Source organism: Gymnoscopelus braueri (assembly GCF_963280865.1).
Source record: "Gymnoscopelus braueri genome assembly, chromosome: 4".
Lineage (NCBI taxonomy): Eukaryota > Metazoa > Chordata > Actinopteri > Myctophiformes > Myctophidae > Gymnoscopelus > Gymnoscopelus braueri.
In genome coordinates, this window is record NC_137605.1 from 52,721,710 (window position 1) to 52,747,396 (window position 25,687).

At 39.2% G+C, this 25,687-nt stretch overlaps 1 protein-coding gene across 8 annotated transcripts in view; it reads left to right on the forward strand.

The window, feature by feature from the left end:
• The window catches only part of LOC308083791 (uncharacterized protein), a 74,425-nt gene that overhangs the window by 43,770 nt on the left and 4,968 nt on the right, over nt 1-25,687 (forward strand). For 7 of the 8 annotated variants that reach the window (XM_080426142.1, XM_080426140.1, XM_080426145.1 and 4 more), the window contains 4 exons: nt 4,352-4,411; nt 5,219-5,275; nt 18,516-18,575; nt 19,341-19,397. In XM_080426142.1, the coding sequence (XP_080282268.1) occupies nt 4,352-4,411; nt 5,219-5,275; nt 18,516-18,575; nt 19,341-19,397 (234 nt within the window). The remainder of the gene's footprint in view (nt 1-4,351; nt 4,412-5,218; nt 5,276-18,515; nt 18,576-19,340; nt 19,398-25,687) is intronic. The other variant, XM_080426143.1, reaches the window with a different exon arrangement.

Consider the following 25,687-nt stretch of genomic DNA (forward strand, 5'->3'; position numbering starts at 1 on the left):
TAAAGACAAGGGCATCATATAAAATCATGAAAACAAAGAGGTCTTTTTGACCTAAAACTAAACAAAACAACAACAAATAAACAAAACACAGCACAACAGAACAAACAGTAAAATAGATACAGTAATCAATGAATAAGTTAAATGTAAGACATACAAATGATAATAAAATAAACAGACAGGACAAACAATAGACAAGACACTCATTCATACCAGGGAATAGGAAGGGGAGAGAAGGGGGGGGGGTTGTTTCTCTGCACAGAACACTAATTTATGAGTTATTTTTCCATAGTAAGGATGTCAATGAGGTCCAGAAAGGTTGTCAGATTTTTAGTGGAACATATTCAAGGAGTCATTGAGGGAGAACCAATTTAGTCTCGCCGTCAAGGGAGACACTAATCTGCGAGTTCTTCCACCATAGTAAGGGTGTCAATGTGGTCCAGAAAAGGTTGCCAAATTTTGTGAAACATCTTCAGAGAGCCGTTAAGGGAGAACCTGATCCTCTCAAGTTTGAGACAATATAGAATTTCATGAATCCATCTGTTATGCGTAGGAGGGGAAGGGTGTATCTGTCACAGTACGATTGGAGAACGAGGACGATTGAAGACAGAGCGCTCGTTTTTAGGCACGGGGCTTCGGGGCGAGGCGAGGCGAGGCTTTGATGCGACGCGGACCTGTCTGTTGTTGTTCCCCCGACCCCCCCGCGTAGCAACCAGGAAGCTACGCTAGGGGAACGCTGAACACACGTTCACACCTATACCTCTATGGTTCACACGCACGTGTCACGTGATAATAGTTATTGTCCATGACGGAGGCGCGCCGACTCAGCAGAGCTTGAGGCCGAGGAGGCGCGGGCACTCGCGCCTCCAGGCGCGAGTGCCCGCGCTGACCGGCCGATGCTCTGATGAGTCGAATCAGCGCCGTCCGAGTTGTGAACCGATAGGGACAGAATAGTTATTTTCATGGATCACTGTGTGTGTGTGTGTGTGTGTGTGTGTGTGTGTGCGTGTGCGTGTGCGTGTGTGTGTGTGTGCGTGGTTGCGGCCATATATGTGTGTGCACTTTATTTGGAAAGCCTGGCTTGTGGTTCCCTCTAGTGCTTTTTCTACAGAATTGCTGGTTGAGTGGTAAAAACAAGCGCGCTTTCTTCAATCGTCCTGGTTCTCCAATTGTACTGTAACATATCCATTTAAGGAGAATAAGCCTCCTAGCGAGTAAGGTTGTGAAAGCAACAACTCGGCGTGCGGAGATGCGCGCATTAAGCATTACAGGGATTCCAAAAAGGGCAGTGAGGGGATCCGGGTCAATTGGTTCACCCAACACCACCCCAAGGGAGTTAAACACCTCTGACCAAAACGTTGATAATTTAGGGCAGGACCAAAACATGTGCATGTAATCTGCTGGCGATTGTTTACACCTATTACAAGCATCAGATCTATCAGGGTATATTCTGGCCAGCTTTGCATCGGTGTAGTGGACTCTATGTAATATCTTGCACTGCAACAGTCTGTGCCTTGCACAAATAGAAGAGGTATGTACCAGGTCTCGAGCATGGTCCCACTGATCATCTGACAAGGTAATACCAAGGTCCTGGTCCCAGGTAGCTCTCAGGGAATCTAAATGGGTCGAATTAACTGTAAAAATAGTATCGTATATAATTGAAGTGAGCTTCCTTTCACCAGCTCTAAGGGATAAAAAGGAATCTATCACAGAATCAGGTGGCCGGCTCGGGAACTGAGGGTTCTGACTTTTCACAAAGTGCCTGATTTGGAAAAAGCAAAACATGTGAGAATTGGGGAGGCCGAATTCAGCAGACAGGGCTGCAAATGAGGAGAAGACATTGTCAGTATAAAGGTTGTTGATGGATCGTAGACCCTTGTCTGCCCAGATCCGAAAGACAGGGTCAGTACATGATGGAAGGAAATGGTGATTCCTGTTTTTTGAGGACCTATGTAGACCAAATTGCCTCCTAAACTGGTTCCAAATCTTTAATGTATGAATTACGATAGGGTTTTTGGACACTTGTTTAACCGGGAGAGGTAGTTGAGAGCAGACCACCGACCATAAAGAGAGATTCGAGGAGGATGCAGTGGCGTAACGCAGAATCGCGGGGCCTCCCCGCGGGAGTTTCACGTGAGGCCCACGTACATGCACGCGCGCACGTGCACAACCCCGCGCGCGTGCGGGTCTAATTCGGGTCTAATTCGGTTCTATTTGACCAATATAAATCAACTTTTTTCTTTTTTTTTGCTGTAAAAATATTTGTATCAGTGCAGGCGGGGCCCCCCCTGCTGGTGGCCCCGCCGCACCGCATCACTTGCTACCCCTCAGTTACGCCACTGGGAGGATGCCTCCATTTTGGCCCATTGGGGTTGTACTTCAAGAATCAAATTAGTATTCCAAAAAATAATTTTATGGATATTGGATGCCCAATAATACTGACGGAGATTGGGAAGGGCTAGACCACCTTCGGATTTTGGAAGTTGAAGGACCGCGCCTCTGATCCGAGCCCTCTTATTACACCACAGAAACGAGTTAATGAGCTGATCAAGTGTAGAAAAAAAGGCAAATCTGAATATGTTGAAAGGGATACAAAAAGCGGGGCAGCACCACCATCTCTATCAAATTTACGCGTCCCAGCAATGAGAGAGGCAAGGTGGACCATCTAGCCAAGTCAGACTTAAAACGTTCCACCAGAGGGCTGATGTTTTTTGCGAATAGCTCTATGAAAGTTTTGGTGACGAATATTCCCAGATATTTAAATCCCTCCGTAGCCTTTTTAAAGGGAAAGAGAGTTTGAGGAAGCCTGTCGGCCAGGGCATTAACAGGGAAATATTCACTCTTCTGGAGGTTAAGTTTATAACCAGAGAGTTTCTTGAATTGATCTAGAATGCGTAAAATTACAGGAATAGAAGATGACGGATTAGAAATGTACAACAGAAGGTCATCTGCATATAAGGAGAGCTTATGCGTAAAACCAAAACGGGTAATGCCCTGAAACCTCTCTTCATTACGAAGCCATATTGCCAGAGGCTCGACTGCGAGCACAAACAGCGACGGAGATAAGGGGCAACCCTGTCTATTCCCACGGGAGAGGGAAAACAGACCAGATTTCACTCCATTGACATTGACCGATGCTACCGGGGATGTGTACAAAAGTTTAATCCAAGAAATGAAGTTAGGGCTAAAACCGAATTTATTAAAGGTAGGGTAAGTGATTTGCAATTATTCAAATAATTGCAAAATGGGTCTATGTTCTGATAGTGCTCGCTACTATAGAGTGTCCTGTCCATATAAAGAGTCTCCATGTCTCTCCAGCTCTTTATAAAACAGAAAATGTATTTTGTAGTTCTTTTTTTTTTTTTTGTAGTTTCATTTCCAATTTTATCCAACCAGGACAGAGAACTCAATCAGGATATAGATTAAACAAGTGAAATTGGAAGTGATGACACTAAGAAATGAGCAGACAAAATTTTAACTGGAACACTATACAAATTAAGCTTAAAAATGGGTACTTTCTCCTGATTGGCTGAGATTTTGACACCTACCGAAAAATGTATTTTCTGTTTATTAAAGAGCTGGAGAGACAGGGAGACATCTGTTACTGAACAAACACTCTATAGCAATGATTACTATCAGAATATAGTATTTTAACCTTTTAACAAAATACTTTTTGTTTTAACCAAAAAATATCACTTACCCTACCTTTAAGTAAGTAAAACAGATACCTCCACTCCACCCTATCAAAGGCCTTTTCCGCATCTAGGGAAAGCACAAGTTCAGGAAACCTAGTGGTAGGAGAGTATATAATGTTAAACAGCCTTCTCGTGTTGGAGGACGAGTGCCTTCCCGGCATAAAGCCAGTCTGGTCCGGATTAATTAGGTTAGGTATAACTCTTTGGAGACGGTTAGACAAAGCCTTAGACATAATCTTGAAATCAACGTTTAAAAGAGATGGGTCTGTAACTACTGCATAAAAGTGGGTCCTTATCCTTCTTCAGCAGCAGTGTGATTGATGCTTCTGATAGGGACGGGGGTAGCTGGCCTTTTGAAAAGGCATCGTTAAATACCCTTACCAAGATTGGGGCCAAAACGTCACAAAATGTTTTAAAGAACTCTGTGGTATAACCATCAGGCCCAGGTGATTTACCGCTTTGTAGGGATTTAATTGCCTCCGATACCTCCAGGGCCGTTAATGGTGCTCCAAGACTGGTGGCAGAGCCCTCTTCCAATTTGGGATATTCTAAATTTTCTAGGGGATTCAAGTAAAACAATTCTAACTAGGATTAATGTGGCATATTTGATATCCAGTAGACAGTGAATTTACTTAAGCTGTGATTTTCTTTGTTCAAAGGCAGAGAAAACCCACCAGGAAAGGGTTTTCAGTCAACAGCTGGGAGATGCCAAGCAGGAGGTAAAAGGAAAATAGCCTACATGGTGCTTTTCCTCTTATCTTTTAAAAAAAACCTTAAAGGGGTGCATGGTGCTGTAAGTGAGTTGGTTTCCTCTTATCTTTTAAAAAAACCTTAAAGGGGTGCATGGTGCTGTAAGTGAGTTGGTTCACCATCAGCCTTCATTTGCCATTGCACAGGATATGTTGTAACAAAGTAAGTGCATGTATATCCCAACATGTCTGCTTCAGTTGATGGTGTAGTTTATTTAAAGCTTTATTTTAAGGTGTGTAGAGTTGAGCCATGGCTCATTACCAGATGACCTCAATGTCCTTGAGACAAACTTTAAAGTTATCATCTTTCTACAAAGAACAGTTCAGAAGTTATTTATGACAATGTGTTAATCTATAACTCTTGAACCGTAGGGCGTACATTTGTTTCCCCCCTGGATTCCTTGGATTTGACGCAACTAACTCCCCATATAGACCCTGCCCATTTGTGCCCAGCTCGATTGTTTGCTATTACTCCTACAGTTTTTGTCCAAAAATCAGTACACATTATCCCTGGAGTCATGTGATCACGATGTATCAGTCAGATGTTATATCCCATTCCAATTGAATATGATTGACTTCCAAAATGTGCCAGCCCTGGGTAGCCAACCTGCAATCCTAAATTCAATAGTTTGAATGCTATTTGAAATGACCAAATGCTGTATATAGCCTTGTGTAATTTATGCAATTATATTATAATTATGTAATGTAATTTATTTGCATACTTCATGTTTGCTTTGATCCTATTTGACATGATCTGTAACATCTGTTTGCAAACAGTTGGCTGACAGTAAGGAGCGTCTCCAGGACAAAAACAAGGAGCTAGAAAAGACAAAGGTATGCTTCTGTAGTCATTATTATTGTCATTATATTTTTTAAGGCATGGCTATGTAAGAGGCTAGCCTTAGAGGGTCTGTCTGTCTGTCTGAAGCTAATGTGGTGGATTTTCAGAACTCTGTTAGTATAACTTCAGAAACAAAGATGCAAGAAACCATGTTTTCCTAAAGCTGCACAGCATACTGCATAGCATTTTGTCTCACAAGTAAAACAATTCTAAATATAGCTGCAAGCAGCGATAAGCGGGGCCAGGGAATGCAGAAAGAAAACAGAAAGAAGCAATGACAAGTAATATGCACAATAAGCCATAGAAACATAGAAGGATGAAGTTGAGAGAAAGAAGACCATGCAATTAACAAATGAGCATTTTAAACCCTCACTAACCCTAACCTCAGTAAAACAACGCCTAAGCCTATCCTCAAGAAACACTATGTGTAAACCCAAGAATGCCAAATCATGATCACCTCAATACATTGTCATGGACAGGGATCGAACCAGCGATCTACGGACTCCGAGGTTACCTCTCTTCTCATTGAGCTAGATATATGGCCTCCCTGGTAGTGTCTGTTGATATTTATAAGTATTTACGTCCATTATGAACCAAGCCTCTGTGTCCCGAACTACTCTAGATCACTGGTTCACATACCATTTACCAATAAAGGCATTTTTGTGTCTCCTCGGAACGAAAACTAGTGAACGTAGCCGATCTACAAGCTCACAAAACGTTGCTATCTGAAAAGTTGTGAGATTGTAGATCGGAGAGAGAGAGAGACATGGAAACGGAATATATTGAAGAGATAAGGATAATTCCTTTAACAGGTCCGTTCATGAAAGTCCTTGCGGTCTTGTTTCCAATGAGGGCTTGTGAGCAATTAGGGGTTAAGAGTCTTGCTCAGGGACAAATTTCATTTGCTGGCCTGGCCTGGAATCGTACCTGGGGCAACTAGGGCCTCTGGCTCACTAACCACTCAGCTATGGCCGCCCCTCAAGAGAGAGAGAGAGAGAGAGAGAGACATGGAAACGGAATAGATTGAAGAGAGAGACATGGAAGCGGAATAGATTGAAGAGAGAGAGAGAGAGAGAGAGACATGGAAACAGAATAGATTGAAGAGAGAGAGAGACATGGAAACATAATACATTGAAGAGAGAGAGAGAGATGGAAGCAGAATGGATTGATTGGACATCTCAACCTATTGCCATTAACAGGGATCGAACGCGCAACCTTCGGATTGACAGGCTGCAACACTACCTATAGTGCTATAGCTTTGTCCAGGCTAAGGTTGTCTGTTGAGGATAAAACTGAACCAGTGAAAGCAGCCGATCTACAAGCTCAGAAACACGTTGCTATCTGAAAGGTTTTGAGATTGTAGATCGGCTATTTTTAGAATGAAGTATGTCATACATTGCAAAACATACCTTCTCAGATAAGCATTTCATGTTATCTCTATCAATTGCATATGTATTCATTAATACAGTCTTGTTGTTTGCAATGCACTTTAATGAAGCCTGCATCAAGTGAGGCTTGAACTGGCAACCTTGGTGTTGTGAGGCATTCGTTTAAGGGAGAAGGCATGGGACCAACAGACAGAACCTGTGAAAAAAGAGATCACACAGATGATACAGTTTCACGCAAATAGCTGGAAAATCCTGGGTTTAAGTGTTTTTCAAACTGCTCCAAATTGCGGACAATCTAAGGGCGGAGCTTACTGGTCAACGTGATAGATGTGTTCCTCATGAGTCAAGGCACATGTGTAAGCAGGTTTAATGGCTGTCGGCCAAAGGAGGCATGACTTTTGCCTGTTTAAGGTTTGCATTTTCAAAAAATCGCTATAGCGCCCCCCTTTGACCAATTGGAGTAAGATTGGTTTCAGTGATATTTGGAATGACCCTCAACATTACCGCAAAGTTTCAAAGAAATGTGAGTCTGCATGTATGTGATAGGGGCAGATGAATAATTGTCATAAAACTGCAATATTCATTGGCTCATTAAAGCTTAATTTTTTCACTTATGGAAAATCTGCTGCATTGTAATGTCGGCATAGGTCCAAAGTTCATGTGTAAACAGTTTCGTGCAGATTGCTCAAAAAATTTTTTTAACTGCTTTTCATATAATTCAAAATGTTGGGAGATCTAAAGGTCAGAGGTCAAAAGTCAGAACACGAAAGTTGTCATTTTCAATTGATTGCTATAGCGCCACCCTTTGACGAATGACTGTGAGATTCATTTCTTGACTGTTTTACATGAAACACTACCATATGGCCGAATTTCGTAAAAAGCGACCGCACGGTTAAGCAAGAACTAAGATTAGCCTTGAATCGAGAGGGAGCGAAAACCAAGTATTAATATAGCTGCAAGCAGCGATAATACGGGGCCAGTGAATGCAGAAAGAAAAAAGAAAGAAGCAATGATAAGTAATATGCACAATAAGCCATAGAAACATAGAAGACTGAACTTGAGAGAAAGAAGACCATGCAATTAACAAATTAGCATTTTAAACCCTCAGTTTGCTATCTGGTTGCCTGACGGGCAGGTGCGGATTTGCAGTGGGGATGCAACTGTTTTTTGTTCGCTATAAAACACAACGCGAGATATCCGTCTTTAGACGCTTGAGCATGGCCAGAGCGCTCCGTCTCCCCCTCTCCCTCTCTCCCACACACACACACACACACACACTGAACCTGCGACGCGGCGAAAACAGCTAATCTACAAGCTCACATAATACTGAAGGCACGGGCACGCAACTAGTTATATATATATAAATCACCGGGTTGCAAAATCAAGCTTGGAATCTAGTGTGAAGAGATACGTTTGTGAGAAAGTGCAGTTGATGACGAGCATGGCTGCTTGCATCCCACCCGGGATATAAAACAAAAACACCCGCTGACTTTTTTCACATGTGCTGCAGTTCCCTACTTGTCCCTAACCAACGTGTGAAAATACAAGAAGCAACTTGTAAAGCCTTCCTTATGTCAGTATCAGTTCAAAACAGCAGCATCAGCCCAGCATCAGCCCAGTACCCTGAACGGTCAAAGCTTAACACTTGTCAAGTCAGAAGAACGTAAACCCTTGACTTCTGGTCGGTGGACTTCAAAATAAGAGCGCTTTGTGAAGTTATGGGAAAGTAAGTGTCTTCATGTCTGTGGAATGTAAAATAAGAGCACTGTTGGCCTATATTGTGCTGTTTTCACTGTTGCTACACTTAAAAATATAAAATAACAAGTGTTAAGGTAGGGTAAATGATTTTCTTTTGTTAAAATAAGGGTTAAAAATATTCTGATAATACTCATTGCTACAGAGTGTTTGTTCAGTAACATGAGTCTCCATGTCTCTCCAGCTCTTTATTAAACAGAAAATGCCTTTTCAGGTCAGGATACCAATTTTATCGAATCAGGACAGAGAACTTAGACAGGATACAGAGTGATGACACAAAGAAATGAGCATGTAATTTTGGAACTGGAACACTATAAAAAATTAAGCTGATAAATGGGTACTCTCCTGATTGGCTGAAATGGTGTCACCTACCTGAAAATATATTTTCTGTCTATCAAAGAGCTGGAGAGACAGAGAGACCCCTGTTACTGAACAAACACTCTAGAGTCTATAGCAATGAGTACTATCAGAATATAGAGCTTTAACCCATAACAAAAACCTTTTTGTTTTTACCAAAAAATATCACTTACCCTACCTTTAACCCATAGTCATATTCATAGCTATTTAGATATTTGGCATAAATATTGAGGTATGACATTTTTTATCGTGCAGCCCCATAATTCGCAAGTAGAAAGTAAATAATAAGTGTTTAATTGAACGGTAATTAAATTTAACCTATTATTTTATAAAGGACTATTTACTTTTCGGGCAAGTGGGCAAGACCTGTGGGCAAGTAGAAAATGACCTGTACTCTAGTGCCTCTGAGACCTTAGTGTCAACCCCTGCGCCTATCCTCAAGAAACACTATGTGTAAACCTAAGAAAGCCAAATCATGATCACCTCAATACGTTGTCGGGGACAGGGATCTAACCAGCGACCTACGGACTCAGAGGCTGCCTTTCTTCTCATTGAGCTAGGTATATGGCTTCCCTGACAGTATCTGTTGACATCTATAATTATTTCCGTCCATTATGAACCAAGCCTCATTTTTTTTGTCTCCTCGGAACGAAAACTAGTGAAAGTATCCGATCTACAAGCTCACAAAGGGTTGCTATCTGAAAAGTTGTGTGATTGTAGATCGGCTATTTTCACAATGAAGTATGTCACAGATTGTAAAAACATACTCTCAAATAAGCATTTCATGTTATCTTTAAAAATTGCACATGCATTATTTGATGCAGTCATGTTTTGTGCGATGCAATTAAAAAGTGGAATGACCCACCCACAGACAGACAGACAGACAGACAGACAGAGAGACAGACAGACAGACAAAAAAAGCAATAATAGCACAATAACACATGGAAACGGAATAGATTGAAATTGAGACAAAGAGAGAGAGTCAAGGCACATGTGTAAGCAGGTTTAATGGCTGTCGGCCAAACGAGGCATGACTTTTGCTTGTTTAAAGTTTGCATTTTCAAAATAAATCTATAGCGCCAATTGGACCAATTGGAGTAAGATTGGTTTCAGTGATATTTGGAATGACCCTATCAAGGTTTTATGGATCTAGGTCAAAAAGGGCATGAGTTGTACCTGTATAAAGTTTGCACTTTCAATTGAGTGCTATAGCGCAACCTTTTGACGAAAGATTGTGAGATTAATTTCTTGATCATCTACCATATGGCCGAATTTCGTAAAAAGCGTATGCACGGTTAAGCCAGAATTGCCAAAAATGGCAGAAGAAGGAGAAGAAACAGAATAATGACAATATCAAAACGGAGCCATGCTTGAAGCCTGGCCCCATAAATAGTGAATAATGCCAATAACAAAACGGAGCCTTGCTCTGCAGAGCCTGGCCCCATATTAAAGCAGGTGTGTGGATGGCACAGCGTGAGGACAGTGTAGTTGAGGACAAGAGGAGATCAGGTTTGACCAGATGTGTGTTTGTCACGGTAGCTTTAATAGCTGTGGTTTCCATTCATGTGAACAGGCATTCTGTGTTGATGAGAGAGTCTTAAAGCATGCGTGGGTGAGATGTAAGGTGTGCTAAAAGGAACAATGGGAACAGATACTGAACCTGATAACACATGAATTAAGGTATGAGACCTTTTAAAGGAATGCAGTGTCAGCGGTTTGATGCCAGGGCTCCTAACTGCCATCAGATTATTATTATTGTCTCCTCCAAGCCGAAGGCGTGACCGAGACTATGTTTTGCACCGCGTGTGTGTGTGTGTGTGTGTGTGTGTGTGTGTGTGTGTGTGTGTGTGTGTGTGTGTGTGTGTGTGTGTGTGTGTGTGTGTGTGTGTGTGTGTGTCCTCACAAGAAATATGTTTGTTTTATGGTTAAGAAAGATTTTTAGAGACACGTTTACAATTATGAAAATATTCAGGTTAGGGTTAGACATTTAGAGGTTTGGTTTAGTGATTAGAGATAGAGTAATGGCTCATTTACACTTTATTGCAAGTCGGTGTTGTGCACCGAAAAATAGCTGACCTACAAGCCCTTGTAGATCAGCTATTTTTAGGCACTTGGCTTATATGACAAAAATGGAATAAAATAAAATAAAGAAATGAGGCAGGTGTTTGGATAATAATAAATAATAATAAAGCAGGTGTGTGGATAATGATAAATAATAATAATAAAGCAGGTGTGTGGATAATAATAAATCGTCATAGTAAAGCAGGTGTGTGGATAATAAATAATAATAATAATAAAGCAGGTGTGTGGATAATAATAAATAATAATAATAAAGCAATTGTGTGGATAATAATAAATAATAATAATAAAGCAGGTGTGTGGATAATAATAAATCCTAATAGTAAAGCAGGTGTGTGGATAATAATAAATCCTAATAGTAAAGCAGGTGTTTGGATAATAATAAATAATAATAATAAAGCAGGTGTGTGGATAATAATAAATAAATAATAATAAAGCAGGTGTGTGGATAATAATAAAGAATAATAATAAAGCAGGTGTGTGGATAATAATAAAGAATAATAATAAAGCAGGTGTGTGGATAATAATAAATCATAATAAAGCAGGTTTGTGGATAATAATAAATAATCATAATAAATAATCATAATAAAGCAGGTGTGTGGGTAATAATAAATAATATTAATAAAGCAGGTGTGTGGATAATAATAAATCATAATAAAGCAGGTTTGTGGATAATAAATAATAATAATAATAATAATAAATAATAATAATAAAGCAGGTGTGTGGATAATAATAAATAATAATAATAAAGCAGGTGTGTGGATAATAATAAATCATAATAAAGCAGGTTTGTGGATAATAATAAATAATCATAATAAAGCAGGTGTGTGGATAATAATAAATCATAATAAAGCAGGTGTGTGGATGCCACATCGTGAGGACAGTGTTAGTTGAGGACAAGAGGAGATCAGGTTTGACCAGATGTGTGTTTGTCACGGTAGCTTTAATAGCTGTGGTTTCCATTCACGTGAACAGGTATTCTGTGTTGATGAGAGAGTCTTAAAGCATGCGTGGGTGAGATGTAAGGTGTGCTAAAAGGAACAATGGGAACAGATACTGAACCTGATAACACATTAATGAAGGTATGAGACCTTTTAAAGGAATGCAGTGTCAGTGGTTTGATGCCAGGGCTCCTAACTGCCATCAGATTATTATTATTGTCTCCTCCAAGCCGAAGGCGTGACCGACCGTGTGTGTGTGTGTGTGTGTGTGTGTGTGTGTGTGTGTGTGTGTGTGTGTGTGTGTGTGTGTGTGTGTGTGTGTGTGTCCTCACAAGAAATATGTTTGTTTTATTTTAAAGATTTTTAGAGACACGTTTACAATTATGAAAATATTCAGGTTAGGGTTAGATATTTAGAGGTTTGGTTTAGTGATTAGAGATAGAGTAATGGCTCATTTACACTTTATTGCAAGTCGGTGTTGTGCACCGAAAAATAGCTGACCTACAAGCCCTTGTAGATCAGCTATTTTTAGGCTCTTGGCATATATGACAAAAATGGAATAAAATAAAATAAAGAAATGAGGCAGGTGTTTGGATAATAAATAATAATAAAGCAGGTGTGTGGATAATGATAAATAATAATAATAAAGCAGGTGTGTGGATAATAATAAATCGTCATAGTAAAGCAGGTGTGTGGATAATAATAAATAATAATAATAATAAAGCAGGTGTGTGGATAATAATAAATAATAATGATAAAGAAGGTGTGTGGATAATAATAAATAATAATAAAGCAGGTGTGTGGATAATAATAAATAATAATAATAAAGCAGGTGTGTGGGTAATAATAAATCCTCATAGTAAATCAGGTGTGTGGATAATAATAAATAATAATAATAAAGCAGGTGTGTGGATAATAATAAATCCTCATAGTAAAGCAGGTGTGTGGATAATAATAAATAATAATAATAAAGCAGGTGTGTGGATAATAATAAATAATAATAAAGCAGGTGTGTGGATAATGATAAATAATAATAATAAAGCAGGTGTGTGGATAATAATAAATCGTCATAGTAAAGCAGGTGTGTGGATAATAATAAATAATAATAATAATAAAGCAGGTGTGTGGATAATAATAAATAATAATGATAAAGAAGGTGTGTGGATAATAATAAATAATAATAAAGCAGGTGTGTGGATAATAATAAATAATAATAATAAAGCAGGTGTGTGGGTAATAATAAATCCTCATAGTAAATCAGGTGTGTGGATAATAATAAATAATAATAATAAAGCAGGTGTGTGGATAATAATAAATCCTCATAGTAAAGCAGGTGTGTGGATAATAATAAATAATAATAATAAAGCAGGTGTGTGGATAATAATAAATAATAATAAAGCAGGTGTGTGGATAATAATAAATAATAATGATAAAGCAGGTGTGTGGATAATAATAAATAAATAATAATAAAGCAGGTGTGTGGATAATAAATAATAATAATAATAAAGCAGGTGTGTGGATAATAATAAATAATAATAATAAAGCAATTGTGTGGATAATAATAAATAATAATAATAAAGCAGGTGTGTGGATAATAATAAATCCTAATAGTAAAGCAGGTGTGTGGATAATAATAAATCCTAATAGTAAAGCAGGTGTTTGGATAATAATAAATAATAATAATAAAGCAGGTGTGTGGATAATAATGGGTGCGTGGGTGAGATGTAAGGTGTGCTAAAAGGAACAATGGGAACAGATACTGAACCTGATAACACATTAATGAAGGTATGAGACCTTTTAAAGGAATGCAGTGTCAGTGGTTTGATGCCAGGGCTCCTAACTGCCATCAGATTATTATTATTGTCTCCTCCAAGCCGAAGGCGTGACCGACCGTGTGTGTGTGTGTGTGTGTGTGTGTGTGTGTGTGTGTGTGTGTGTGTGTGTGTGTGTGTGTGTGTGTGTGTGTGTGTGTGTGTGTGTGTGTGTGTGTGTGTGTGTGTGTGTGTGTCCTCACAAGAAATATGTTTGTTTTATTTTAAAGATTTTTAGAGACACGTTTACAATTATGAAAATATTCAGGTTAGGGTTAGATATTTAGAGGTTTGGTTTAGTGATTAGAGATAGAGTAATGGCTCATTTACACTTTATTGCAAGTCGGTGTTGTGCACCGAAAAATAGCTGACCTACAAGCCCTTGTAGATCAGCTATTTTTAGGCTCTTGGCATATATGACAAAAATGGAATAAAATAAAATAAAGAAATGAGGCAGGTGTTTGGATAATAAATAATAATAAAGCAGGTGTGTGGATAATGATAAATAATAATAATAAAGCAGGTGTGTGGATAATAATAAATCGTCATAGTAAAGCAGGTGTGTGGATAATAATAAATAATAATAATAATAAAGCAGGTGTGTGGATAATAATAAATAATAATGATAAAGAAGGTGTGTGGATAATAATAAATAATAATAAAGCAGGTGTGTGGATAATAATAAATAATAATAATAAAGCAGGTGTGTGGGTAATAATAAATCCTCATAGTAAATCAGGTGTGTGGATAATAATAAATAATAATAATAAAGCAGGTGTGTGGATAATAATAAATCCTCATAGTAAAGCAGGTGTGTGGATAATAATAAATAATAATAATAAAGCAGGTGTGTGGATAATAATAAATAATAATAAAGCAGGTGTGTGGATAATGATAAATAATAATAATAAAGCAGGTGTGTGGATAATAATAAATCGTCATAGTAAAGCAGGTGTGTGGATAATAATAAATAATAATAATAATAAAGCAGGTGTGTGGATAATAATAAATAATAATGATAAAGAAGGTGTGTGGATAATAATAAATAATAATAAAGCAGGTGTGTGGATAATAATAAATAATAATAATAAAGCAGGTGTGTGGGTAATAATAAATCCTCATAGTAAATCAGGTGTGTGGATAATAATAAATAATAATAATAAAGCAGGTGTGTGGATAATAATAAATCCTCATAGTAAAGCAGGTGTGTGGATAATAATAAATAATAATAATAAAGCAGGTGTGTGGATAATAATAAATAATAATAAAGCAGGTGTGTGGATAATAATAAATAATAATGATAAAGCAGGTGTGTGGATAATAATAAATAAATAATAATAAAGCAGGTGTGTGGATAATAAATAATAATAATAATAAAGCAGGTGTGTGGATAATAATAAATAATAATAATAAAGCAATTGTGTGGATAATAATAAATAATAATAATAAAGCAGGTGTGTGGATAATAATAAATCCTAATAGTAAAGCAGGTGTGTGGATAATAATAAATCCTAATAGTAAAGCAGGTGTTTGGATAATAATAAATAATAATAATAAAGCAGGTGTGTGGATAATAATGGGTGCGTGGGTGAGATGTAAGGTGTGCTAAAAGGAACAATGGGAACAGATACTGAACCTGATAACACATTAATGAAGGTATGAGACCTTTTAAAGGAATGCAGTGTCAGTGGTTTGATGCCAGGGCTCCTAACTGCCATCAGATTATTATTATTGTCTCCTCCAAGCCGAAGGCGTGACCGACCGTGTGTGTGTGTGTGTGTGTGTGTGTGTGTGTGTGTGTGTGTGTATGTGTGTGTGTGTGTGTGTGTGTGTGTGTGTGTGTGTGTGTGTGTCCTCACAAGAAATATGTTTGTTTTATTTTAAAGATTTTTAGAGACACGTTTACAATTATGAAAATATTCAGGTTAGGGTTAGATATTTAGAGGTTTGGTTTAGTGATTAGAGATAGAGTAATGGCTCATTTACACTTTATTGCAAGTCGGTGTTGTGCACCGAAAAATAGCTGACCTACAAGCCCTTGTAGATCAGCTATTTTTAGGCTCTTGGCATATATGACAAAAATGGAATAAAATAAAATAAAGAAATGAGGCAGGTGTTTGGATAATAAATAATAATAAAGCAGGTGTGTGGATAATGATAAATAATAATAATAAAGCAGGTGTGTGGATAATAATAAATCGTCATAGTAAAGCAGGTGTGTGGATAATAATAAATAATAATAATAATAAAGCAGGTGTGTGGATAATAATAAATAATAATGATAAAGAAGGTGTGTGGATAATAATAAATAATAATAAAGCAGGTGTGTGGATAATAATAAATAATAATAATAAATCAGGTGTGTGGATAATAATAAATAATAATAATAAAGCAGGTGTGTGGATAATAATAAATCCTCATAGTAAAGCAGGTGTGTGGATAATAATAAATAATAATAATAAAGCAGGTGTGTGGATAATAATAAATAATAATAAAGCAGGTGTGTGGATAATAATAAATAATAATGATAAAGCAGGTGTGTGGATAATAATAAATAAATAATAATAAAGCAGGTGTGTGGATAATAATAAAGAATAATAATAAAGCAGGTGTGTGGATAATAATAAATAATAATGAAGCAGGTTTGTTGATTTAAAACCTTAAAGCATTTTAAACCCTCACTAACCCTAACCTCAGTAAAACTATGCCTTGCACTAATCTCAAGAAACATTATGCGTAAACCTAAGAATGCCAAATCATGATCACCCGACACATCGTCAGGGACAGGGATCGAACCAGTGACTTCCAGACTCATAGGCTGCCTTTCTTCTCATTGAGCTAGACATATGGTAGCCCTGGCAGTGTCTGTTGATATATAAGTCTTTCCGTCCCTGATGAACCAAGCCTCTGTTTTGCTAACTACTCTAGATCACTGGTTCCCTAACCATCTACCGATAAATAAATTGTACGTCTCCTCGGAACAGAAACTAGTGAAAGTAGTCGATCTACAAGCTCAGAAACACGTTGCTATCTGAAAAGTTTTGAGATTGTAGATCGGCTATTTTCAGAATGAAGTATGTCATACATTGCAAAAACATACCCTCTCAAATAAGCATTTCATGTTATCTTTACCCTTTGCACATGTATTCATTGATACATTCATGTTTTTTGCAATTAAACTTAAATGAGTATGCATCATGTGAGGCTTGAACTGGCAACCTTGCAGTCATGAGGCACTCACTTAAGGGAGAAGCCATTGGACCAACAGACAAGACCTGTGAAAAAAGAGATAACACAGCAGCCAATCTACAAGCTCAGAAACACGTTGCTATCTGAAAAGTTGTGAGATTGTAGATCGGCTATTTTCACAATTTTGTCATATATTGCAAAAAAGACTCTCTCCAAGAAGCATTTCATGTTACCTTTAACAGTTGTGCATGCATTAATTGATACAGTCATGTTTTGTGCGATACAATTGAGAAGTAGCCAGCAAGAGTTTAGGCTTGAACTGGCGACCTTGGATCTAGAGGGTGATGCTGAAGCGAGACGCCATTGGACCAACAGACCAGAACCAGTGAAAAAATAATTCACACTAACACTAACACTAAGATCACTCGTTCACAAACCATTTACCAATAGAGAAATTGTATGTCTCCTCGAAACCGAAACCAGTGAAAGCAGCCGATCTACAAGCTCACAAAACGTTGCTATCTGAAAAGTTGTGAGATTGTAGATCGGCTATTTTCACAATGAAGTACGTCATACATTGAAAAAACATACTCTCAAATAAGCATTTCATGTTATCTTTACTGTTTGCACATGTATTCATTGATACAGTCATGTTTTTTGTAATTCAACTTAAATGAGTCTGCATCAAGTGAGGCTTGAACCGGCAACCTTGCGGTCGTGAGGCACACGTTTAAGGGAGAAGCCATTGGAGCAACAGACAAGAATCTGTGAAAAAGGAGATCAGACAGATGATACAGTTTCACACAAATAGCTGAAAAATCCTGGGTTTAAGTGTTTTTCAAACTGCTCAAAATTGCGGACAATCTAAGGGCGGAGCTTACTGGTCAACGTGATACATGTGTTCCTCATGAGTCAAGGCACATGTGTAAGCAGGTTCAATGGCTGTCGGCCAAACGAGGCATGACTTTTGCCTCTTTAAAGTTTGCACTTTCAAAAAATCGCTATAGCGCCCCCCTTTGACCAATTGGAGTAAGATTGGTTTCAGTAATATTTGGAATGACCCTCAACATTAACGCAAAGTTTCAAAGAAATGTGAGTCTGCATGTATGTGTTAGGGGCAGATGAATAATTGTCATAAAACTGCAATATTCATTGGCTCATTAAAGCTTCATTTTTTCACTTATGGAAAATCTTTTGCACAGGTTTGTCGGCATAGGTCCAAAGTTCATGTGTAAAACGTTTCGTGCAGATTGCTCAAAAATCCCAGGAGGAGATAGATTTTAGCTGCTTTTCATATAATTCAAAATGGTGGGAGATCTAAAGGTCAGAGGTCAAAAGTCAGAGGGTTAAAGTTGTTCATCATGAGTAGACGCATGTGTGTATTGAAGTTTTATGGCTGTAGGTCAAACAGGGCATGAGTTGTACCTGTTCAAAGTTGGCATTTTCAATTGAGTGCTATAGCGCCACCTTTTGACGAAAGATTGTGAGATTTATTTCTTGATAGTTTTTCATGACCATCTACCATATGGCAGAGTTTCGTAAAAAGCGACAGCACGGTTCACCCAGAACTGCGAAAAGTGGCGGAAACAGAATACCTACAATATTAAAACAGGTCCAGAGCTGAACTCTGGCCCCGTAATTAGGATTAATGTGGCATATTTTATATCCAGTAGACAGGGAATTTACTTAAGCTGTGTTTTTCTTTGTTCAAAGGCAGAGAAAACCAGACAGGAAAGGGATTTCAATCAACAGCGGGGAGTTGCCATACAGCAGGTAAATGGAAAATAGCCTACATGGTGCTTTTCATCTTATCTTTTTAAAAACCTTAAAGGGGTGCATGGTGCTGTAAGTGAGTTGGTTCACCATCAGCCTTCATTTGCCATTGCACAGGATATGTTGTAACAAAGTACGTGCATGTATATACCAACATGTCTGCTTCAGTTGATGGCATAGTTTATTCAAAGCTTTTTTTAAGGTGTGTAGAGTTGAGCCATGGCTCATTACCAGATGACCTCAATGTCCTTGAGACAAACTTTAAAGTTCTCATCTTTCTACAAAGAACAGTTCAGAAGTTAATTATGACAATGTGTTAATCTATAACTCTTGAACCGTAGGGCGTACATTTGTTTCCCCCCTGGATTCCTTGGATATGACGCTACTAACTCCCCATATAGACCCTGCCCATTTGTGCCCAGCTCGATTGTTTGCTATTACTCCTACAGTTTTTGTCCTAAATTCACACAAATCAGTACACATTATCCCTGGAGTCATGTGATCACAATGTATCAGTCAGATGTTATATCCCATTCCAATTGAATATGATTGACTTCCAAAATGTGCCAGCCCTGGGTAGCCAACCTGCAATCCTAAATTCAATAGTTTGAATACTATTTGAAATGACCGAATGCTTTATGTAGCCTTGTGTAATTTATGTAATTATATGTATGCAATTATATTATAATTATGTAATGTAATTTATTTGCATACTGTTTGCTTTGATCCTATTTGACATGATCTGATACATGTGTTTGCAAACAGTTGGCTGACAGTAAGGAGCGTCTCCAGTTCAAAAACAAGGAGCTAGAAAAGACAAAGGTATTCTTAGTCATTATTATTGTCATTATATCTTTTAAGGCCTGGCTATGTAAGAGGCTAGTCTTAGAGGGTCTGTCTGTCTGTCTGTCTGTCTGTCTGTCTGTCTGTCTGTCTGTCTGTCTGTCTGTCTGTCTGTCTGAAGCTAATGTGGTGGATTTTCAGAACTCTGTTAGTATAACCTCAGAAACAAAGATGCAAGAAACCATGTTTTCCTAAAACTGCACAGCATACTGCTCTGTCTCACAAGTAAAACAATTCTAAATATAGCTGCAAGCAGCAACAAGCGGTTTCGAGGGAGAGGGAGGGGGAGGGAGAGGGAGAGGGAGAGGGAGAGAGGGAGGGAGGGAGGGAGAGAGAGAGGGAGAGAGTGAAGGAGAGAGTGAGGGAGAGAGTGTTCGGATCTTTCAAATCTTAAGCCCTCCGAATAGGCTGACAGGAATCACACGTCTTTGTCACAACTCGTGTTTGTCTTTTGTAGTTTTATTTTTAACCAAAATCCACAGATGACCACTGTACGCAGTACACAGGTCAGACCACAGGTTATAAACCTGGAAATAGAAAATAAACATTGCATTACCATATATTAATGACATATATGATGCACAAATAAGCAGCATGTAGTGGAACACAGTATGTAGTTGGCTCAACACAGTAGGACCGAAATAAGCACAAATGACTACATTACCCATGATGCATTCTGAACGGTTACCAACGCGTCCCCCAGCTACCACTAAGTTACAGTGTCCAATTTACAAGACACAAAATACACCAATATACAACTCTTCAATGTACTAATTAGGTAGCATTGTTAACATTAACCACAGTAAGGTTCATAAAGTTTGTTGATGAGACGTTTACATTGTTGGTTCAGTCACGGCGACGACGTTAGCATTAGCTGCATGCTAACGATCACTCGGCCGTTAGCTTAGCTACACGCTAACGGCTCATATTAAGTTGGTTTGGCTAATAATCATTAATCCCAACTAACGCCAACACAGTGATGGACATAAACATTCACATACATGCTTTAGACGTTATCATCAGGTTGCATTATGAACCAGCAGTTAACACAATACAAGTAGCAGGCCAAGCTAGCAGCTAATACTGTCAACAACATACTAACTGGCTGTGTGATCCTGTCGCTGGTAGATTAGGAATGAACGTCTCCACCATTGTGAAGACGACTAGTAGCATCTGCGCATGCGCACAAGTATACCAGTCTCACGTAACCATAGCATTACTGTTACAATCATTTTAAAGACATGTATAAATGTAAATACTATATATCAATGAAATGTAAATATATGAAATATATATAAAAATGTAAATATAATGTAAACATATGAAATGTATTCTTACAAGTCACATTATTTAGACCCATTAATGCTTTCACAATACTTTTTACTTAGTGACCTAAAAGTCTTGACAGAGAGGGAGAGAGGGAGAGGGAGAGGGAGAGAGGGAGAGAGGGAGAGAGGGAGAGAGGCAGTTAGAGAGAGAGAGAGAGGCAGAGAGAGAGAGAGAGAGAGAGGCAGTTAGAGAGAGAGAGAGGCAGAGAGACAGAGAGAGGCAGTTAGAGAGAGAGAGAGGCAGAGAGACAGAGAGAGGCAGTTAGAGAGAGAGAGAGGCAGTTAGAGAGACAGAGGCAGTTAGAGAGAGAGTAATCTCTCAAGAACAGATTTTGCTCTGCGTTTGAATCTGTCGGGGGGGGGTTCGTCGTATCGCGTACGCACTGGCCTACAAGTGGGCGTGCCTTCAGATCAGGAAGCAAGCCGCTCTTTATCCAATCAAATGTAGTGGGCGGGATTTACGTGTCCGCCGATCCTTCCCCACTCGAAACAAACCGAGACTCATTTAACAATAGCGTCCTTTATAAGGGCACGGTGGCGCTGTCGCCTCACAGCTAGAAGGTCCTGGGTTCGATTCCCGCAGGGGACGCTGTGGGCGCTGGGGGTGTGTTCTCTCCTCCGCGTCATCAGTGCCCACACCCTAGGTGGGGTTGGCGAAAGGGCCTTTCTGTGTGGAGTTTGCATGTTCTCCCCGTGTCTCCTAGGGTAGGTACCCTCACAAAAAAGCTCGGCCCTGGCCTCCCTAGGTTGGCAGAGGGAAGGTATTGCCCAGGATTACACGCTTAGGCATTGGCACTAGGGTGAAAAAATAAGGGTTACAAAATCGTGGGATAAAAAATTTGAAAAAAAAAAACAATAGCGTCCTCGGAGCAGACAAAACCACAGAAAGATATTCACATTTTAACTTGCTCTTTCATCATAGAAACAAGTGGGCTTATAACCAAAACGATCCATGTTCTCTGGGAGAAGTGGTGTTAGTGTTCTGTGTAGAAATATTGTTAGTGGGAATGAAAACATAGTCGCACCACCGGAAGTGATGCGCTGAAGGCAGACCAAAACCCTGGTTTCCTTGCGCACGGGTGCTACGTCAACTTCCTCCCAGAGCCAACTGAGATAGTAAAAAACAGCAGAGGGCGCTGTTTTTCCTTTTCATTTGGCGATGGGTTCCCAGATTGGAGAGAGAGAGAGAGAGAGAGAAAGAGAGGCAGTTAGAGAGAGAGAGAGGCAGAGAGAGAGAAAGAGAAAGAGAGGCAGGCAGAGAGAGAGAGAGAGAGAGAGAGAGAGAGAGAGAGAGAGAGAGAGAGAGGCGCAGAGAGAGAGAGGCGCAGAGAGGCTCAGAGAGGTAGAGAGAGGCGCAGAGAGGTAGAGAGAGGCGCAGAGAGGTAGAGAGAGGCGCAGAGAGGTAGAGCGAGGCGCAGAGAGGTAGAGAGAGGCGCAGAGAGGCAGAGAGAGGCGTAGAGAGGTAGAGAGAGGCGCAGAGAGAGAGGCAGAGAGAGAGGGCAGGTGTGATTATGGATTGAGAGGGAGTGACAGCAGGTGAGGTGGGTGGATCCAATCCATGGGAATAGGCCAGGGGGAGTGTTGCACACCAGGATGACTCTTCTACAAGAACATATGTCAGAAAATTGACAAACAAATACTGTCAAAATGCCATTTCATCTTGTGAACATGCATTAATTAAGTCATGATTTTTGTTCAGTAAATTATATTTGGACTGGTTCAATTGGGGTTTGAACCAGGGACCTACAGACTTGCAGGTAGACAGTGTACTGACTGAGCCATTGGATAGACAGAATTGGATTTCATGTGTGGTAGATTATCATACAGCATGGATTGCTTATTATATATCTACAAGCTCATAACGCGTCACATTGTAGACCGGCTGTATGTGGTTACTGTAGGTGTTGTATTAATAATACATCTGCAAAGGAACAAGTAACTAAAGCTGTCATCTGCTGTAATTGTAATAGAGTAGAAGTAACAAAAATGGAAAGTCAAGTAAAAGTACCTCAAAATTGTACTGTGCATTGTAAGCACTTGTATTGGTACTTGAGTAAATGTACATAGTTACTTTTCAGTACCATTGAGGAGCCAATGACTGACAGGCTAGGTTTCACCAGGTGCACTGATTGCTAGAGTGCAGAGGAACATGGGTTGATGTTAATGGTCTTAACTCAAAATGTATATATCACACAGCTTAGATTTTATTAAATCGGAGAGTGATGTAAAAAAAAGATCTGTAGTGTAAAAGTTGCACATTCATATAATGTCAATGTATGTTGTTTCTTGTGTCTGGGTAGCTCAGTTGGAAGAGCTCTTGACTCTGAACCGTAAGGTCATGGGATCGAATCCTGGCAAAATTAACACAGCATATGAGTTTAGTGTTTGTTAATGTTGCTACCCTTTAAATGGCCATGGGCGCTAAAGTTAAATATTTGAAAAACTACACATTATTTCAAAGAAAAAGCCACCAGGCCACTAATGAGTTGTGAGTGAAGACAGGTGTGATTGGTGATGAGTGAGAGCAGGTGAGAGGGGTGGATCCAATCCATGGGAATAGGGAGAAGGGTGCAGACTAGATGACTCTTTTCTACACCCACCCTCACTAACCTTAACCTCAGTAAAACAACGACCTAACCTTAAAGGAGCATTTCACCCCTGGAAGAAACTGCAATCACTCAATGGTAATAGTATTTGTAGTAGATAACAGTAGCGCAATTTAAAATTTGCAACCTATGGCCAGAAAAATTATGAAATCTGTGTGTTTGACTAGGGTTTGACTGGACTGCTGCATTACTACAATGACCATAATGCTTTGGTGCACTGCACCTCCTTGTGGCAGGGGAGGTCGCATGTGGGTGTGATCTCCAACAATAACATCCAAACAGCATGCCAGTGTTGCCATGTCTGCTTATTATAAGCGGCTTCTTTCTAAAATGTAGTTGATATTTGGGCTTGTTTCCAAATGTTTTGATTGCTGTTTAAACCAGTGGTTCTCAAACATGTTCATGTATTTTTCCACAGACCCCCATCTGAAATTATAATTTGTGGCAGGGAGCCCCTAACAAATATGTGTCAAAAATATTCCACATTTTGAAAAGCAAATAAAAATATTTTGCAAAAAAAAAAAATCCACATTTTGGACTTTTTCCCCCTCAAGATTTTTTTGTAAATAGATCTACAAGCTCACAATGGGTTGCGAAGCGTTGTGAGCTTGTAGATCAGCAATTTTCAAATATATAATATCCCATGTCTAGGTAAAGTGCTCTTGGCATAGTTATTTTTCTTTTGGGCTTGTTTTCATAGACCTGGCTGCTTATTTCTCTCACAATATCTGGCAACACTGGCTGTCCTCGCACACGTTCAACTAGTTACATATATGTCCAAGGATTCGTTAGTGATGTCATATCCCTGCAAATCCTTAGTATCTTCATGCAGTTTCACTTCCGTGTCGCATAGTATTGACATCACTGTCACATCCTTGGTATTATGATCCTAGCCTTTCGTGACGGTGTTTGTTTACCAGCGCTGCTACTCCACGCTGTATTTTTTTTTTCAAGCTTGCGCTTATGAAACACTACACAGGATTATTATTTCATGTCAACATTCAAGTACAACTATCAGAAGATAACTCAGGTAAAGTAATGCCACACTCTGCAAGGGGGGTTGGCCGCTGGCCACAGCTAATGGGAGTGGCCGAGTGGGGAAAGAAGGTTGAACAAAGTGTTACGGACACACCATTGGGGCTGTCTTTTGAGCTGGTCTGACTGAGACACGCCGAGACATGTAGTGCGGAAAGGAATGAGACCAATCTCTCATGACGCAAATAACGTCACGACGTGTGCGAAGATTACTAGATATCTAAAAACACAGATTATTCACAAAAAAAAACCAGGATCTTGTTTCTTGACTCCTAAACTTCATTAAAAGACCGAAAACTTCTTCCAGGGGTGAAATGGCCCTTTAAGAAACACTATTTGTAAAACTAAGAATTCCAAATGATGATCACCTCAACGCATTGTTGGGGACAGGGATCGAACCAACAACCTATGGAATCTCAGGCTGCCTCTCTTCTCATTGAGCTAGAAATATGGCCTCCCTGATGGTGTCTGTTGATATCTATAGGTTTTTCCGTCCGTTATGAACCAAGCCTCTGTTTCGCTAACTACTCTAGATCACTGGTTCACAAAACATTTAGCAATAAAGTATTTTTTTGTCTTCTCGGAATGGAAACTAGTGAAAATAGTCGATCTACAAGCTCACAACGCGTTGCTATCTGAAAAGTTGTGAGATTGTAGATCGGCTATTTTCACAAGAAAGTATGTCATACATACAACTAATCTCAAAAAAGCATTTCATGTTATTGTTTAAAAATGTGCACATGTCTGAATTAACATGGTCATGTACAATGTACATGTCATGTACAATGTAATGAGTGGTGTTTGAACCGGGGACCTTCGGAAGATGCGGCTAACACTTTACTGATCAAGCTATTCAATCGACAGCCTTGGTCAGTGAGAAAGGAGAATCCAACAAAACAAAACAAAACAAAAGGGGGAATGAAGTACGTCATACATTGAAAATAACTACTCTCAAATGAGCATTTCACGTTATCTTTAACAATTGCACATATATTCATTGATACAGTCATGTTGTGTGCAATGCAATTATAATGATGTCTGCATGAGGCGGGAGTCGAACAGGCGGCGCTGTGGTTTCAAGGCACATGTGTAAGCAAGTTTCACGGCTGTCGGCCAAACGAGGCATGGTTTTTGCCTCTTTAAAGTTTGAATTTTCAAAAAATTGCTATAGCGCCCCCCTTTGACCAATTGGAGTAAGATTGGTTTCAGTGATACTTGGAATGACCCTCTACATTATTGCAAAGTTTCAAACAAATGTGAGTCTGCATGTACGTGTTAGGGGCAGACGAATAATTGACGA